The 16,770-nt window shown below is 38.1% G+C and overlaps 2 protein-coding genes across 3 annotated transcripts; both read left to right on the forward strand.

The window, feature by feature from the left end:
- The first annotated feature begins 718 nt into the window (after positions 1-718).
- Positions 719-7,634, forward strand: LOC132182132 (O-fucosyltransferase family protein). 2 transcript variants are annotated; one of them, XM_088517021.1, is made up of 10 exons: positions 719-1,064; positions 1,562-1,646; positions 3,510-3,580; positions 3,668-3,756; positions 3,870-4,113; positions 4,870-4,991; positions 5,074-5,164; positions 5,260-5,388; positions 5,826-6,376; positions 6,822-7,634. In XM_088517021.1, exons 1-10 carry the CDS (start codon positions 867-869, stop codon positions 7,291-7,293), a joined length of 2,052 nt encoding a protein of 683 aa, XP_088373147.1. In that variant the 5' UTR covers positions 719-866; the 3' UTR covers positions 7,294-7,634. The 2 variants fall into 2 exon arrangements, with proteins under 2 accessions (XP_088373147.1, XP_088373148.1); XM_088517022.1 differs by lacking the exon at positions 3,510-3,580 and having other exon boundaries at positions 972-1,064.
- Positions 7,635-9,254: 1,620 nt separating this feature from the next.
- Positions 9,255-16,190, forward strand: BIM3 (BES1-interacting Myc-like protein 3). Its single transcript, XM_059596563.2, has 7 exons — positions 9,255-9,432; positions 9,509-9,605; positions 10,556-10,625; positions 10,749-10,844; positions 11,864-12,297; positions 15,384-15,513; positions 15,779-16,190. The coding sequence occupies exons 1-7, from the start codon at positions 9,348-9,350 to the stop codon at positions 15,887-15,889; spliced, it is 1,023 nt and encodes a 340-aa protein (XP_059452546.2). The 5' UTR covers positions 9,255-9,347; the 3' UTR covers positions 15,890-16,190.
- The last annotated feature ends 580 nt before the right edge of the window (positions 16,191-16,770 follow it).

Below are 16,770 nucleotides of genomic sequence, written 5' to 3' on the forward strand. Positions count from 1 at the left end.
CCAAGCTATGGGGGGCCGGTTGCAGCCACCCTAAACTGGCATTGGGGTTGGTTGCATCACCCTGAGCTTCTAGTTGTGGCGGTGGCCACTATGAAGATTAATTATTTATTTTTCTTGAAAAATTACATTTTGAAAAAATTTGGTCATTCCACCAAACAAAAAAACACAAGAAAACCCTAAACCATAAAATAATAAAATAGTGAAGATGCCATTCGGCTGTATGTATGGTCCCATTCAACCCAAGCAATAAATTTGTACTGAAAATTTAAACTAATTTCATTTACTCATCCTTCAGTCTATTAAATTTAATTTAAACCCCTACAAAACCTCCATATTTTAAAGCAAAAGGCCCTTCTATGTGACCTCATCATGCCAATTCATAATTTCACTAAACTGCTCCCATTGCCTCAGAAAAAAGCTCAGAGAGCCAAAAGTCTTCCACAGCACGTGAGAAAAGTCCAAAACTCACGTGACTCTCTTCAGTACACTGATATCAGCAGCAGCAAACACTTCTGGACCTGGACGTATACGGACCAAGTTGGCAACATTATCCAATCAAAACCATTTTATGTTTTTTGTCATTGGCCCGTGTCTCTCACGCTCTGATACTGAGACTGGCGAGGAAACCCAAATCATTATAATAGATATATTACAATAGATTATAGATGTCCCTTCGATCTGTCAAGTCCAACTCAAACCCCCCCCCCCCCCCCCCCCGCGCACTGTACGACTCAAAACACCCGTTCTCCACTTTCTCGCTCTGTGTCTCTCAGACATTTTTCTAAGTCCTCCCCTGTTTCTACTAGCTTTGTTATAGAAAGAGAGAAACAGAGAGAAACACAGAGAGAGAGAGGAAGGGGATTTCTATGAAAGGGGAGGGGAAGATGGTGTTGAATTCTAGACTGAAATGGGTTGGTCTGGTTGGGCTTGTGCTATCGGCTATTTCTCTCTTCATTCACTTTTTGCTTGCTAGATTCACTGACGACGGCTATATAGAGTACCAGTCATCAATCATAGTATTCTCCTGGCGACCCATCTTTGGAAATGCTAATTTTCCCAGAACTGTAATGTGCAAATACACCTTCCTACCAAGATCAATGCTTTCTTTTTCATCTTCTTTTACTCTATTGTCGTTGTGCTTTGAACGTGTCCATAGTGTTCATGCTTTTTGAATAGGGTGTTTAACCAGCTTGATTGTTGTTCATCTTGTTTTATTGTTGCTTGGTTCCAGAATTTCTGTTGCCTGGGTGCTTATGGGATTATGATTTTGTTCTCGTTCTAAGAAATTAGGACATTAATGTCGTTTTCAGCTCATGGGTTTTGAGCTCGTGGAATTTTCTCTCTCCTTTATGTTTGTTCTTTAGTATGGATCTGTTTTTGAATCTTTGTATGGAGTACAACTCGTAGCCATCATGGTTTCATCCCGTTCTTGCTGTTGAAATTGGCCTAGTATTATGAGGGGACCATTATTATCCGTCTTTGGTTCATATACTTTGTTTGATTGTTTCCTTTGTTGTCTGTTTATGGCTTCTTATTGTTATACTCCTAATTTGTGGTGCAGAGTCCAACGTATAGACGGCTGTGGGGTCCAGTAAGGCGTTTTGAATCTTTGCATCCTGATGCAAATTCCAGAGGTTCCTATGCTGGTTAGGTCTCATATGCATCTTGGTAGTGAATTATATGTAGTTCAATGCTTTATATAGGCTAATATTATTGGTAAAACTGAAGCAAAAAATTACTTGAAGTTAAAACTTTCCCTTTCAAGCTTAATTTTGCCTGAATAGACTATCTTATCTTTCGAGAAATTTGGAGAGTGGAACCGTAGCAGGCAACAGGGTTCTATGTATCAAAGTCACAGATTTCAAAGCTCTAGTCTATGAAAAACACCAATGTGGCACAATGGAATCTCAAGGAAACTATTACTGAAAACCGGATAGTATAGTCAGGCGTAGAACATAATACAATCGTATAGCGTAAATATCAATGTTATCTAATCTATCAAACTTCTGTTCTCATCAAACTAATGAAACCTAATCTTTTAATGAATGCTCGTAATGCTACTTCACCCAAAAATCAACCAAAGAATTAATCAATTTTTTGTTTTAATGAATTGAGGAAGCCCGTCTGCTAAGAGTTTTCTTTTCTTAGTAAATTTATTTTCAGAAATACCTGACAATTCCATGTTTTTCCTTTTGTTTTTAGATTATTGAAATTGAAGTTTGAGTGTGCTTGTTTGCATATATTTTGGAAAAATTATGTACTCATTGAAGTATACACGTTTGAGTATGAGTGAAAAAAAATTTATATTGGATAATAGTTACAAGAGTGAGTAGTTGGTCTAACATTTTTGGGTTCAAATTCATAGGCTTAAGTTTTTGGGCTTAAACTCTTGGGTTAAGTGGTGTTTCAACATCTTGTATAAAGATCTTCATTGATTACTCCCCATGTAATTTTCACTTAAACAAATTGTGTTGGAGCTAATGGTAATGGTAATGTGCTGCAAGTTGGATGATAGTGGCTTCTTTTGCAGTTAAAGCGAGGACATTGTGTGTCACATAGATATGCCCATAAAGCTTAGGCACATAGTTCATAAAGCATGGCAAGGCAGATGATGGTGATCTGTTTCATAGTTGGAGTGAGGTCAATTCCTTTTGCAGTTGGAATGAGGATAGGGTTTTAGGGTGTATTGCATAGATAAGCTCCCAAAGCCTAAGAAGGTAGATGATGATGGTTCCTTTTGTAGTTGTAGTAGGGATAGGGTGCATCACACTGATAAGCCCACAAAGACTGGCAAGGTGAATGAAGATGGTTCCTTTCATACTTAGACTGGGGACAAGGTGCATCACTCAGACTAGCGATAAAGCCTATAAATATAATCCTGCAAAAGGTCCATGCTTTCTATGGTAAGAGCAGTGGTGACTCCTGTTCAAGGGGGTATGTAGCTGATATGTGGTAGATTCATATGTGAGGGAGGAATTTGTTAAAGCGCATATGTGTGAGTAAGAGTGGTTAAGTCCCATATCATATAGTAGTCACAAGAGTGATTGGTTAGTAATAACATTGTTGGACTAAAACCAATAGCGGTAAGTTTTAGGTTTAAGCTTTTGGTTGAGTTGTGTCCCAACGTATTATACCAAGGCCTCATTTGAAGATTCTCCAAGCATTTATCTTCTCAAAAATCATGTAGCTAATTCCATCAGTTGCCATGAAGTGTGTTGGGTTGAGTGTATATTTGTTGTTTCACTTGAGGAATTTTTGTTTCCCATTTCCCAAATTGAGTTATATGGGTCGATTAAGAATGAGTTTGCCACACCAATTATAAGCTTTATCATATCTTTTTGTCCCTTTTGATATTTCATATTTTCCATGGAATTGCTTTTAAGAATCCTTCATTGTTTTTTTTTATTTTTTGATAAGTAATCAAGATGTCTTATTATTATTTTTTTAATAATTCTTACAATTTCTTTCTTAACTAAAAAGGTGTTTCTAATTAATCGTATCTGTAACAGATCCCAGTTCAAAAACAAATGGGTTTATATTTGTTAGAATACAAGGTGGTTTCCATGAGATCCGGAATTCGGTGAGGATGCCATGTTTGAATCACCTATGTTCTATTTTATTCAAATACCATATTAAATTACAAGTGTATATTATTGTTATCTTTCAGATTTGTGATGTGGTTGTGGTTTCTCGACTTCTTAATGCTACCTTAGTAATTCCTGAGATCCAGTCGACTACAAGCAGCAAGGGGATAAGGTTGCCTAACCTCCAGATAATCATTGCAATTTTGATTAACTTTGATCATGGCCTAAATTGATGTATCCATTTAATATTGTAAGTTAGTTCTTTATATTTTATAATTTATGCAGTTCTGAGTTCAAGAGTTTTGCATACCTGTACAACGAGGACCAGTTCATGGCAGCGTTAACAAAAGATGTCAACATTGTGAAGACCCTTCCAAAAAATCTCAAATGGGCAAGGAGAAAGAAGGAAATTCCAAGTTTCAAAGTGCGTCACTCAGCTTCTCCATATTATTATCTGAACCAAGTTCTCATAGTATTGAAGAAGCATGCAGTGGTTGAACTAGTTGTATCTGAAGGTGGATGCTTGCAGGTAATGACAGTGATTTTTTGTCCCTTTTGTTTTCCTTCTTTGACCCATAGCCTGGAATTGAACTTAACATTTACCCTACTTGTAATTGCTGTCCAGAGCATAGTGTTCTGAATAAATAATAGCATTATGATTCAATCTACTTATGACATGATAAATGCTGAAATTGACTGTTAATTTAGTAATTAGTCGACATGTTTGGCCAATCTTTTAATTACTTGTTGAAGGAGATGGCCACAATTGGGTTTATTTGGTTGTGCATTTGGATGTTCAAAGCTAATGTGCTTATTAATTCCAACAAGGAAATGGACTTTGCTCGATTTCCATGGGACACCCATAGATGCTCTTAATCTGTATATATGTTTTGTACTGTTAGATATTGGAAGCAGACTTTGTACATGGTCTTTGATTCATGGTCACATTTAAAACTTGAAGTGGCAAAACTGTATAAGACTGAAAATAAATGTGTTATTATTAATACTATGTATGTAATGAAGAAAAGCTTACCTATAGTTGTTCATAATGATTACCTGATGGCCTTTAGTGAAAGACTGAAAGTGATGGCAGAATATATGTTTTTTATTTTTCCTTTTTTTCCTCCGGAAATATTTTTGCTTGGTATCTATTCTTACTTAACTCAAAATTTTTAATCTTGCTGCAGTTCAAGTTAGATGTTCTTTGATTTGATGTCATTATTGCTACTAATAATAATCTCTTTATGCATTTTGAGTTGTTATTATCTTTCTGGTTGTAATTTAGGCCACCCTTCCGCCCGTACTTGAACATGTTGAAGAGCTACAAAGGCTGAGATGTAGGGTTGCTTTTCATGCCCTTCGGTTCCGGCAGGAGGTCCAGGAACTTGCCACCAAAATTTTATTGAGGTCAGTGACTGCTCATCATAAACTTCCTTTTTTACTCTCGTTTATTGTTGTGAGTTTGTATTCATTTCAAATATTATTTTAGGTTACAGGCTCCTGGACGGCCATTTATAGCTTATGACCCTGGGATGACCAGAGAAGCTTTAGCATATCATGGTTGTGCTGAACTCTTCCAGGTATCTGCCTCTAACCCATAAATGCATGATTGAGATGTCTTGGAACTCTACTCAGAGTTTGATATGCATCCTCTACCTTTGAAACTTTTTCCAAGGATGTTCATACGGAGCTCATCCAGCACAAAAGGTCTTGGATGATAAAACGTGGGATTGTCAAGGGGAAGCTTTCAGTGAATTCGGCTAAGCAACGACTTGATGGTTCTTGTCCATTAATGCCAGAAGAGGTAGGAGATTACATAGATACTTACTCTCAATGTCAAGATTGGTCCAATACATACAAATATTAAAGATGATGATACCCTTGAAACTTTGTACTTTAGAAGCTTAGTTCTACGTATAAAACTTGAAGTGTGCCACTTCACAATTTGAAGGGTTTGAGGGAGCTTTATCAATTCACTGTAGGAGGGAAAGGGGTTATCCTAAAATACCAATTTTTCAGCTTTTACGGGGATGGATAAATCACTGTGGAAAGTGGTTGTTGGGTAGAAGGCCAACCTGTGACGTCTGAGCCCATACACATTGAAATGACTAATTAACTTGGCCACTCTTCTACTTATCAAAAACTTGGCCACTCTTCTAAGTAAGCAGAGTTGTCTACCAAATAGGAAATGTCTTAAAAGTCTACGTGAGCCTTTGATCTAAATCTCATGAATTTCTACAGGTTGGTATTCTTCTTCGTGCGTATGGATACTCGGGGGACACAATAATATATGTCTCTGGTGGTGAAGTCTTTGGTGGCCAAAGGACGTTGATTCCTCTTCATGCGATGTTTGAAAATGTTGTTGATAGGACTTCCCTTAGCACCCCTTGGGAGCTCAGTAGTCTTTATGGTCGTGAGGCTAACCTCATTAGCAGTTATCCTGGAACTCCACCTTTAATTGAGAAAGAGATGAAGCATGAAGCTTGGAAAACTGCAGGGCCACGTCCTCGCCCGCTTCCACCACCTCCAGCACGGCCAAAATCATATAACATTGAAGGTTGGTGGGGTTGGGTGGCTGAGAGTGACAATGAGCCTGAGAGTACAGTGATGGAGTTGCGGACCAATGCCCATAAATTGCTATGGGAAGCAATCGACTATGTGATATGTGTTGAAGCTGATGTTTTCATCACTGGTTTCGATCGTGATGGCAAGGGACATCCAAATTTTGCCAGCTTGGTAATGGGGCACAGACTCTACCAGTCAGCTGCAATGAAAACATTTAGGCCAGACAGGTAATTATTACATGTATTTGGCTACTGAATATGTTCACACACGATTCTTTGACAATCAGGATACATGATTTAGATTATCCTTTTTACTGTTATTTTGCCTATGTCAAGGCATTGAGATCGAATGCAGAAAGGATCTCTCCTCTATTTTTCTGTTAAGTTGTTACATTGCTGTCTCTATGCCATGAGTAACACAACTGATTGGACAGTGGGCTACTTAGGACCATACAATCACTTTTAAAGGTTTTTCTTTTTCCAAGTCAAGTCTCCATAGCTTGTGGGCCTTGCACTTGAAGTTCCAGCAACATATTTGTTTTGCCGCATGCCTAAAGTAGGTTAATGATAAAAATGTCATGCCAATCATCTAATCTCAAAATAGTAACTTGATGATGATTTCTCTCTTCTTGTTCTTTAAACATGTCATTTTGATGTGGTTCTGTGGATGCAGAAAAGAAGTTGCCAAGCTTTTAGACGAAATTGGTGGCCATCTATATCATGCCAACCATACTTGGCTAACATCAGTACGCAAGCATATGAGAAAGAGATTGCTGGATGGACTGATAGAAGCATCCACGAATTCAAAACCAAAATCTTTTCTCTCTCATCCAGTCCCTGAATGTTCTTGCCTGATGCATGACTCTACTGAAACATCAATTCATGCTTCAAGTCCTTCAACTCAGTCTCAAGTTCAGGCTGCTCTTGGAACTGCACATCGATGCCCTGCTTGGATGGACGGTGATTTGATAATGCGGTCAAAAGACAAGGATAATGAAGAAGATCTTGATGAAGATGATTCCACATCATCTGGATTGTTTTTTCGACCTAGTAGTGAAAATCATGAAAGTGGAGGTGGGGAGTCGAACAACAAAGAAGAAGCTCAGCTGGATGATCAAGAGGAGCTCGATGGTGGAGAAAGATAGTCTCTTTGCATGCCCATGACTTTTATCCTCATCTGCATTTGTACATAAGTGACAATTTCCATTGCCTTTTCCAAGAAAGGTTGGAATTTTTTCTTGGCTTCAGTTCAACAAGACAAGCAAGCTCTAACTGTGGCACAAGAAGTCTTTGACTTGGGGCAATTCTAATTCAACTCATGTCAGTTCAGACATATGTGCCCTTTTACGAAGTATTGGATATAGTTTAGCTCAATCCCCTTACGAGGAATAGCGTCTTCCTTTTTTCAATCATGTAACCACCCAACAACTTTGATGTAACTCGGTATGTCTTCATTGGAAATCTCAAAATCTAATTGTCTGTTGTAGGACTCTCTCTTGTATTCCTAGGTGTGGCTCTGCTTCAAATTGATGTAACATGGTCAAGAGCAGAACAAGATAGATGTTTGTGTTTAACTCTATGATCAAAATAATATATATATATATATATATTAATTTGATCATAGTAATAGTGCAACAACGTTGGTCAAACTTGTCCCCCTTTGTATGCACACGCGGTGGGAAAATAGTGAAACTGCTGAGAAACTATGGGAGGAAAACTTGGTCAGCAAGTGTCATATACATATGGTCAAAAAGAGAAAGTTCTTTCTGCTGATATCTTTTAGTTTCAATAATCAGAGCGGGCCCATATTGATAGAGTCCCTCCACTATAACCTTGAAGCCAAAGAAACCTCATCTATATAATGCTCTAAGATAGCAGATCGATACATAAAACCAAAGCAAACTACCCCTCAAATATACTGTGCATACTGCAATTGTCTATCAGGCTTTCTTCTTCTTCTTCTTGTTATACTTGTCTGCTAGAACAGTTCACCTCTTCCTAGTTGATCACTTCGTTGAAGTAAGAAAAAAACAGGTCAAAACAAATGAAAGAAGGCAAGAAGAACACGACCAGCTGGTGCATGTTGTTTTTAGGACCATTTTGGTCGTGTTTCGGTTTCCATCCGTCTTCAAGGACTAGCAAATCAAAGTGTTCAAGCTCTGAACCTGAGGCTGCAATGGTAGCTGCAGCTAAGCATTTCTCTTCTGCCCATAAAGTACGATTTAGTTAGTTTCAAAGAACAGCCTACCATGAACTTCTGATGCCATACTATAAGAGCCTTTGTACGCACAAAGTATGGGTACCTCTCGATGGACGCTGCAGTAGCAGCACGACCACCCCCCCCCAAAAAAAAGAAGAAGAGAAGAATGAAAGGATGAAGCTGAAAATTGCTATTGCAAACCATATGATCCTTTACATGTCATATTTAGACCTCCTATTTCTTTAGAGGGTGTAACGGTTTTTTTTTTTTTTTTTTGGTTTGAAATTCCATTTAGATATGAGATTCTAAAGTGGATGAATTGTATATTAAACCTTTTAACGTACAATACTTGGTCATATTGCCTACAATAAATCCAATGCACATTTGTTAATTACCTTTGTTTACTTTTCATAGCTTTGGCTATGTTTTTCTGTTAAAGCTTTGTACTTTGGATCTCTTATTGAAGATGAAAGACTTCCCTCAAAATATCATGTGCTCATTATGGAAATCACCTGCTGTGTGCATGCCAAACTCCACATACATTTTTAGAGTTTGGATCGGAGGAATCTCCCTAAAAAGGCCCCTTCAATCCTCAATCCAATTTGTAATAAATTTATGCATGTAAAAAAAAAAAAAAAAAAAAAACCTAGAGATGGGTTGGCCACTCTGGCCACCCTGGCCCCACCTGTACGTAGGGCCACAACTAGCCCCAACACTTGCTACCTCTCTACGCTTGGGGTGGGGATGGCCTTGCGTGGCACCTTACGACCAGCCCACATGTGGGTTTTTTCTTAGTAAAATTTGTTGAAGAAAGGAGACGGGTGTCTCCTTTTGATTGGATATAGCTATAAAATTTAATAAAGTGATGACGTCTGAAGCATTTATTTTTTTTCCATAAAATAATAGTGAACGTAAATGTCAAATCGGTTGGAAACTAGGGCTTCGTTCTCCTCTGTGTCCAGGTGTACATTTTGATTTTTGAAGGAGAGACAGAGAGAGATGGTGAAGTCAGCAAAGAGCCACGATTCTGACGACGACGAGTTCGACGACGTCGTTCCCAGACACAGCTCCTCGTCTCTCAGCGGTACCATTTTTCTGTTTCTGTTGCTTTTGGCGTTTTTGTTGTTTTGGGTTTTGAATTGTTTTGGTGCGCTCGGCAGTGAGAGCAGATGGGAATAGCAGGGAGCAGAGGACGACGGCGCATCGGTCCAAGCATTCGGAGACGGAGCAGCGAAGGAGGAGCAAGATTAACGAGAGGCAAGCTTTGTTTTATTTTCTATGATTTGTGCGTGGTAGCTGGAAATGGTTGTGTTGGTTTGCTTCCTCGTGCTTTTGAATTCGCTTGCTATGTGGAAAATATTGGACCGTTGTTGAACTGGGTTTTTTTGTTTTTGTTTGGGGGGGGGGAGGGGGGGTTTGGAAAAAAATTACTGTGAACATATAGATGAATTGAAGTTCATAATTGTAGAAAGAAAACCTGAATTTAGGTCACTTTGTCGTTTTATAAAAAAATAATGTGAATTTAGGTCACAGTAATGAAAATGAGTAAAACGATAAAGCAGTTATATGAGGAGCCTGTTCTATAAGATGTATGTTTCTTGATGATGCTTATGATTTGTATGTTTATCAATGGTTTAATGCCACTGACTAAAAAAAGTGGGAGGACAAAGTTCCACTGCTGGAACTCTGGGTGCTTCTTGTAGCTAAAGAAAGTTTGGGGTGGTCGAGTAAAATAATCCAAGATTTAGAGTATTTTTCTGTATTTTTTTTCTGCAATGAATTTCAGACACTCCTGAGTTCAAAACTTTGGAGCTGTGGCCAAATCTCTCTTTCTCTCTCTCTTTTTTCTTTCTCTCTTTTTAATACAAATTCTTCCCCTTTTTAGTACACATTTGGTTTCACAGTGCCAGCCCAAATTTGAACTTTTAAGTAGTTGGCAAAGACACCAAATTTAATTCCGTGTTTATTCGATGTCAGTGTTGTGCTTGAGCTATTAATTTTAGTGTCATCTTGTGCTTGATCTCAATCCCTCTTTGATGTTTTTCCCCTTCTTGTTCATATTCTCATGATACTGTTGCTAATCTGTGAACATTGATTTTCTTTACTATTTTGCTTTTGTGTTCTCTTTGGCCATGGTAATATCTCCTTCTAATCAATAGCATTGGCAATAATTCTTTGCTTACCTGAAAATCTTATTGCTGAAGCAGATTTCAGATTTTGAGAGATATCATACCGCAGAATGATCAAAAAAGAGATAAGGCTTCATTCTTGTTGGAGGTATGTCACTTGATTATGTCCTGTTTTTATATTTTATTTTGGAAATTAATTCTTATCACTCAAAATTGACATTATTTTTTGATAAGTGACGCAAAATTGACATATTTTCATATTTATATGCAGGTTATAGAGTACATTCAGTTTTTACAGGAGAAGTTGAATGTGTACGAAGGACAATACCATGACTGGAGTAAGGAGCCAAAAAAATTGATACCATGGGTAAAATACTGATGGTGGACATATGTCTCTTTTTTTGCACATTAACGTGTAGTGTTATTTTGTTGGACTATGTATTTCTTTTGCATGACATTCTTAGTTTGTGTTCAGTTTCAAGCTTTGTGTGTTTACGCTCTGTACCAAAGTCCATGTGAGGTGGGATTGTTTCTTTGACTGGGAGATGGCCTTCAGGTTTTGTGTCTAAGAGGATGTTTTGATTTCTTATGTACAAAATTTCAGCCAGAACTAAGTGTTGGCAGCAGCATGCTAAATTCAAGTCACACTATCTATTTTCCAGTACATATGCTGTTTACGAATTCATTTGTTTAATTAATTTGCGATTGTTGCTATATGTTATTGTTGTACAACGTGTTGATTTTTTGAGTTACTCACCTATGAAAATTAAACTTTATAGCTTTGTTGTTGAAACCAACCTCCCCCCCCAACCCCGCACGTGCCCCCAATCCAGGAAAAAAAAAAAAGAAAGACTTGCTGTGATTCTTGGTTTTTAGTATCCCAAAGGATCAACGGAGGTGTCCACACTGTACAGTAAAATATTTTCCTTCTGGAAAGTTGGAGATTTCTTCTTCATAATTATGTAGCAAGCCAAACTGAAGTTAGGATCTTGGGCGGTTGGGGATTCATGCAGGTTCTTTTACCTGCAAATTTGCGTGTGCATAGAGACATGCTTGTTGGCTGTTGCTGGTGTGGAAATACATGCTCATACAAATATAGTGGTGGTGTCTTTATGGATTCATGTGATGTTTGTTCCTTGAGAACTAATATGCGTACTCTACTATTTGAGGAGAAAGGTAGTCTTGTACTTGATTCTTTTTGTGTGAATGGATAACCTGTAGATGATGCCCAGGGAAACAAAAACAACACAAGCCTGGATGTTCCTTCTCTAGTAATGAAATCATATATTGCGAATATGATAAATACTATTAGACTTTGGGGCTGTTGATTGCCACAGTGTGTCCAAAGGAAATTTATTTATGATGTCTTGCATTTGCTTGTAACAGAGAAATCATCATGGGCCTGCAGAAAATCTTTCGGATCATTCACAAGTTATAAAGAATGGCTTTGGAATAGAGAATAATGTTGTACCCCCAGCCGTGCTCACAAAAGCACAGAGCTCTCCGGAATCTGAATTGGGCACAACTGCTGTTTTTAAAGCGTTGGATCACCCCGCTGGGTCAGCTATTCCAGCTCTTCCTTCGAACATGCAAATGAAGCCAAACATGTTCGATCCAGTTGTTAGGGGTGGTATGCCCACCCATTCTTTGCAGGAATCTGTTTCTGATGCTGAAAACGCACCCACCCAGACCCAGTCCCAATGGTGGTATGGTAGACCGTATGCAACTGAGCATGCTGTTCCAAGTAATACGCTGCATGAACAGGAGGAGCTGGCTGTTCATAGTGGATCAGATAGCACCTCAAGTGCCTATTCTCAAGAGTGAGTGTCATTCTTTTTGGCTTTCTTTTTGTTTCTTTTAATTTATTTATTGACATCGTTGCACTGATTGTCAAACATGGCTGTTTACCACATTCATTCGCTTGGTATGAACTTATTTATATATGCTATTTTTTACGATGATGCTTGCTTGTTGGGGCATAATCTTAAATAGAATGTTTTCTGTGAAGAAATTACAAGCATGTTTGGCAAAGTTTTTGAAAAATGAAATTGAGAAGTGTATTTTATGAGAGCCACATTTGAAAAAATGTTGTGTGGGATTATAGAAAAAAATTCGTTTGGTAAACTGAAAGTGTTTCAAAAAAGCAAAAAATTGAGAAGTGTTCTCAAAACATAATCGAAACAAAAGAAAAAAAATATTTGCTGGAGGCTGACCTCCACTGGTGACGGCTACCACCCCTTAACCGGAGGGGATAAATGTTTATCAATGATTGGGAGGTGGATGCTGTATCTTCTCTTTTCAATGCTCTGTATTCCGTTAGGTTGGGTCGTGGAGATGAAGATAAGTTTTGTTGTATTCTTTCGAAAAGATGATCCTTTTGAGGTCAAAATTTTTTACAAATTTCTTCCCAATGTTGACTCCTCTTTCCGTTGGAATAGCATTTGGAGGTTTAAGTGTAACACTCTGATCCCATATTGGGAAGATGAGAAGTAACCCCACATAGAGTAGGTGGTTTATGAAGATCTAAGTCCCACATTACGTAGTTAGTAGGTGAAACTAGGCTTTATACTGAATTCCAAGGAAGTTCCAAATTGACTAGTCATTTTGGGATAATAGTATAGATGTGGCTAGCATTTTTTTTTTTTTTTGAGCTATTAGAAATGGTATCACAGCCACCTAGTAACGCTAGGTCATGTGGTACTAGAACATTGCATGACGTGGCCTTGACGAGGACGTCAGGAATTTAAGAGAGGAAGTTTGTAACACCTCGGTCCCATATTGGGAAGATGAGAAGCAACCCACATAGAGTGGGTGGTTTATAAAGATAGTCATGGGTGCTAAGTCCCACATTTTCTAGTTACTAGGTGAAATTTGGCTTTATAATGAATTCTATGGAATCTTTAAATTGACTAGTCTTTTTGGAGTAATAGCGTAGATGTGGCTAGCGCTTTTTCTGGGCCATTACATTAAGGCTCCTTTGAGGTTGACTTCTTCACTTGGACAACATCCTTGGGAAAAATTCTCACTACGGATAATCTCCACAAACGTCACACATCATAGTGATGGATTGGTGTTATGTGTAAAAGGAGTGGAGAAACACCTAGGTGGCGTTTGGCAACCGCAATAGAGCCCGCCTAGATACTGTTTAACATTTGTTTCTGTGCCTTCCAACACGTGACCCTTGTAAAATTACTTTTTTAGCCATTTATTTTCTTAGGTGCGGTAGTTTTGCTGTTAAATCTCCCAACGGCTGAGATTATACAGAAAACAAAGAAAAGGAAAACAAAGGCTATGATTTCATGGAACGGTTCCTTCTCTCACGCTTCTTCTCCTTCTTCTTCCTTTCTCTCTCTAAACCCATTCTTCTTCTTCTTCCTTTCTCTTCTTGTTTTTGTTTAATCTGAGAAGTAATCAAGACAATTTCTAACCAAACTGAGTATTTTCACGGAATTTCTCTAACCTTCTTCTCCCTCTTCTCCTCAAAACCCATCTTTCTCTCTTAAACCTCTTCCTTTCTCTCTCTCTACCCACCTAGGTTGGTGTTCTTGCAATTCATGACGAAGAACATGTTGAATGTGGAGAAAAAACTGGACCTCAAAACTGGGTTCAATTTAAGAACAACCCAAATCTTCAAGAACACCAACCCAGGCGGTCAGTAGAGAAAAAACTCAAGAAAATTCAAGCCACAAAAAAAAAAAAAATCAAGCCACAAACTTCTCAAGAAAACCAACACCTTCCTTCCTCCCAAACCAAAAGAAAATAACCAATTAAACTCCCCTATTGATCGGCCTAGGCATAAAAAATAACCAAAATAAAAACAAGAAAGAGAAAGGAAGAAGAAGAAGAAGAATGGGTTTAGAGAGAGAAAGGAAGAAGGAGAAGCTGAGCAAACAAAAAGCGTGGGATTTAATTTCTGTGGAAAAATTGCAGAGAGAGGGGCAATATAGTAACAAAATGACAAATGTTGAGGGAGAAAACTAGTCAATGGGTCAGACACTGAACATTGTCTAGTACAAGGCTGTTACCAAACGAAGCCCTAATCACCTTCTTCTTCACTGTGATATTGCCAGAGAGTTGTGGAATTTGGTTTTTCAGATGTCTGGAGTAGAGTGTGTTATACCCAGATGGGTGGTGGAGCTCTTGTTGTGCTGGAAAGGAATGTATTGTTGGAATGTAATTCCTTATTGTTTAATGTGATGCGTCTGGAGAGTAAATGAATGCTCAAAGTTTCGAGGATTGTGAGAAGATGAGTTCGGAGCTACAACTATGGTTTCTTAAATCACTCTTTGAGTGGAACTCTGTAAACACCCCTCTTAATATCTCTAACTTTGTATATTTTTGTACTATTTTCCTCGTTCTTTATCTTGATGGGTGTTTTTTTCTTGTATACGTCTTGTGTATGTATGATTCACTCCTTGCACTTTTAATGAATTTGTGCTACTTATAAAAAATAAAAAGAAAAAGAAAAAGAAAACCTGTTTGGTAATTATTGTCTGAAAAAGTGCTTTTTCAGTGTTTGAAAGTGAAAAGAGTTTTTAAAACTTTTCCAAACACCCCCATGTTTTTATGAATTGCTTGTGTATCTCTATAATGACTGTTAACTGCACGGTTTTTCTAGTAAGTTATGCTCGCTGGATTATATGTAGAAGCACGCTAGTCCTATGAAACCAAAGCCAGTAGAAAATTTGGAAAAGAGCCTGTGGTTACATGAGTACCAGCTCCAATAAGAAGGGTTTCTATTAGAGAATAATATTTAGATGGTAGGTTTTCTCCCAAGAGGATAGACCATTGTTATTTTTTAAAGGGCATTGTTTTTGATCCCCCTGTTTATCTGCAACTTTGTATTTGTTGTACGTATAAATGGAATTATGTATGCTGTTACTGAGTTATTTTTTGTGTTGAACAGGATACTGAATTCTCTGACCCAAGCACTGCAATCTTCGGGTGTTGATTTGTCACAAGCCAGCATTTCAGTGCAAATTAATGTTGGTAAACCTGCAAATGGCGAACTCAACGGTACAGCATCTGATTCAAAGGTTTGTTTTTAATTAGAAAGCCCTTTCTTACTACCTCTGCTACTACTGTTGCGATGAAAATGATTCTTCAATAAATCTTATGGGGATATTTGTTGTATTGATGCCCCCGTTTTTCCAAATGGACTTCTTATGACATTGTAGGTTATATGTTTTTTTTCTCCCCCATTTCCTTGATTCATAGATGCTGTCTTCTGTTTTTCTTGTGCTAGATGATAACTTGTCTTCTTACTTAAATGGATAACAATGGTAACTTTTGTTCCTTCAGGACCATGAGAAACAGTCTTTGAACTACCAAGTGATTGCACATACTTCAGTTGGTAACTGCAGTAATGAGTCTGATCTGGCTCATAAGAGGCTCAGAACAGAGGAAAGATAATGTATTATTCTGGTCTCCATTTTTTATTTCTCTAATTTTAATTTTGTTCCCCTTCTTTTTTGGGGGTTTTTTTATTTTTTATGCGGGCCCTGAGGAGTGGGGGTTGGTGTTGGTCATTTATTCCATGTCATAGTCCGCAGACAGCTAGGCCCGGATCAATTGTAGATGCTGCTGTTCTTTGATTTGCCAGGTTGCATGGACTATCCCCTAGAGAAGTATGTCACATATTATTTTATTTGTACTTCAAATTCAGATCGATGATTCCATGCATATATAATGAGAAGCTGATTTTATCTTTCAACTCGACTCGCGTTATGTTGCTCTTTTCTGTGCCATCAAAACTTTGGTATTTAGTCTAATGGTTCAATCCTCTTTGCAAAAGCCAATTTGGTCCTCCTTGTGAACCTAATGAAGGAGAAGCCAATGCAGCCCTTCTTGCTGTTAACACTGCCATTGAATTCAATCTCCCCTGTTGTTTCTGACACCCTTGGTCTTCTCAGCTCTCACAGCAGCTTGATAGCATTCAAGATCCACAGGAGAGCAATTTTTTTGCACTTACAAGCATTTATCTTCTTGTTGCGATCAAAGTCTGCTCGGCTACAACTAAAAAAAAAACCCACCATCTATGGCTGCCCTTTTCTTGGCCCTTGTGCCAAGAAATTATTGGACTGGGTTTCTGTCCATCTCAACTTTTGTTTGTTTTTCCTTTTGTGTTGTACTGGTTGGTTGGGCTGTCCGTAGAAGGCCTTCCCGCCCTCCCCTTCCCATGTGAACTTTTCTCATATTGTAATGGATTTTCTCTTGCTAAAAGAAAAAATGAAAAAGGAGAGACCTTGTTTTCCATGGATGGAGAAACTTGGAGATAGTAAGAGTAGAAAAAG

This window comes from Corylus avellana, chromosome 5, assembly GCF_965113065.1.
Source record: "Corylus avellana chromosome 5, dhCorAvel1.hap1.2, whole genome shotgun sequence".
NCBI lineage: Eukaryota > Viridiplantae > Streptophyta > Magnoliopsida > Fagales > Betulaceae > Corylus > Corylus avellana.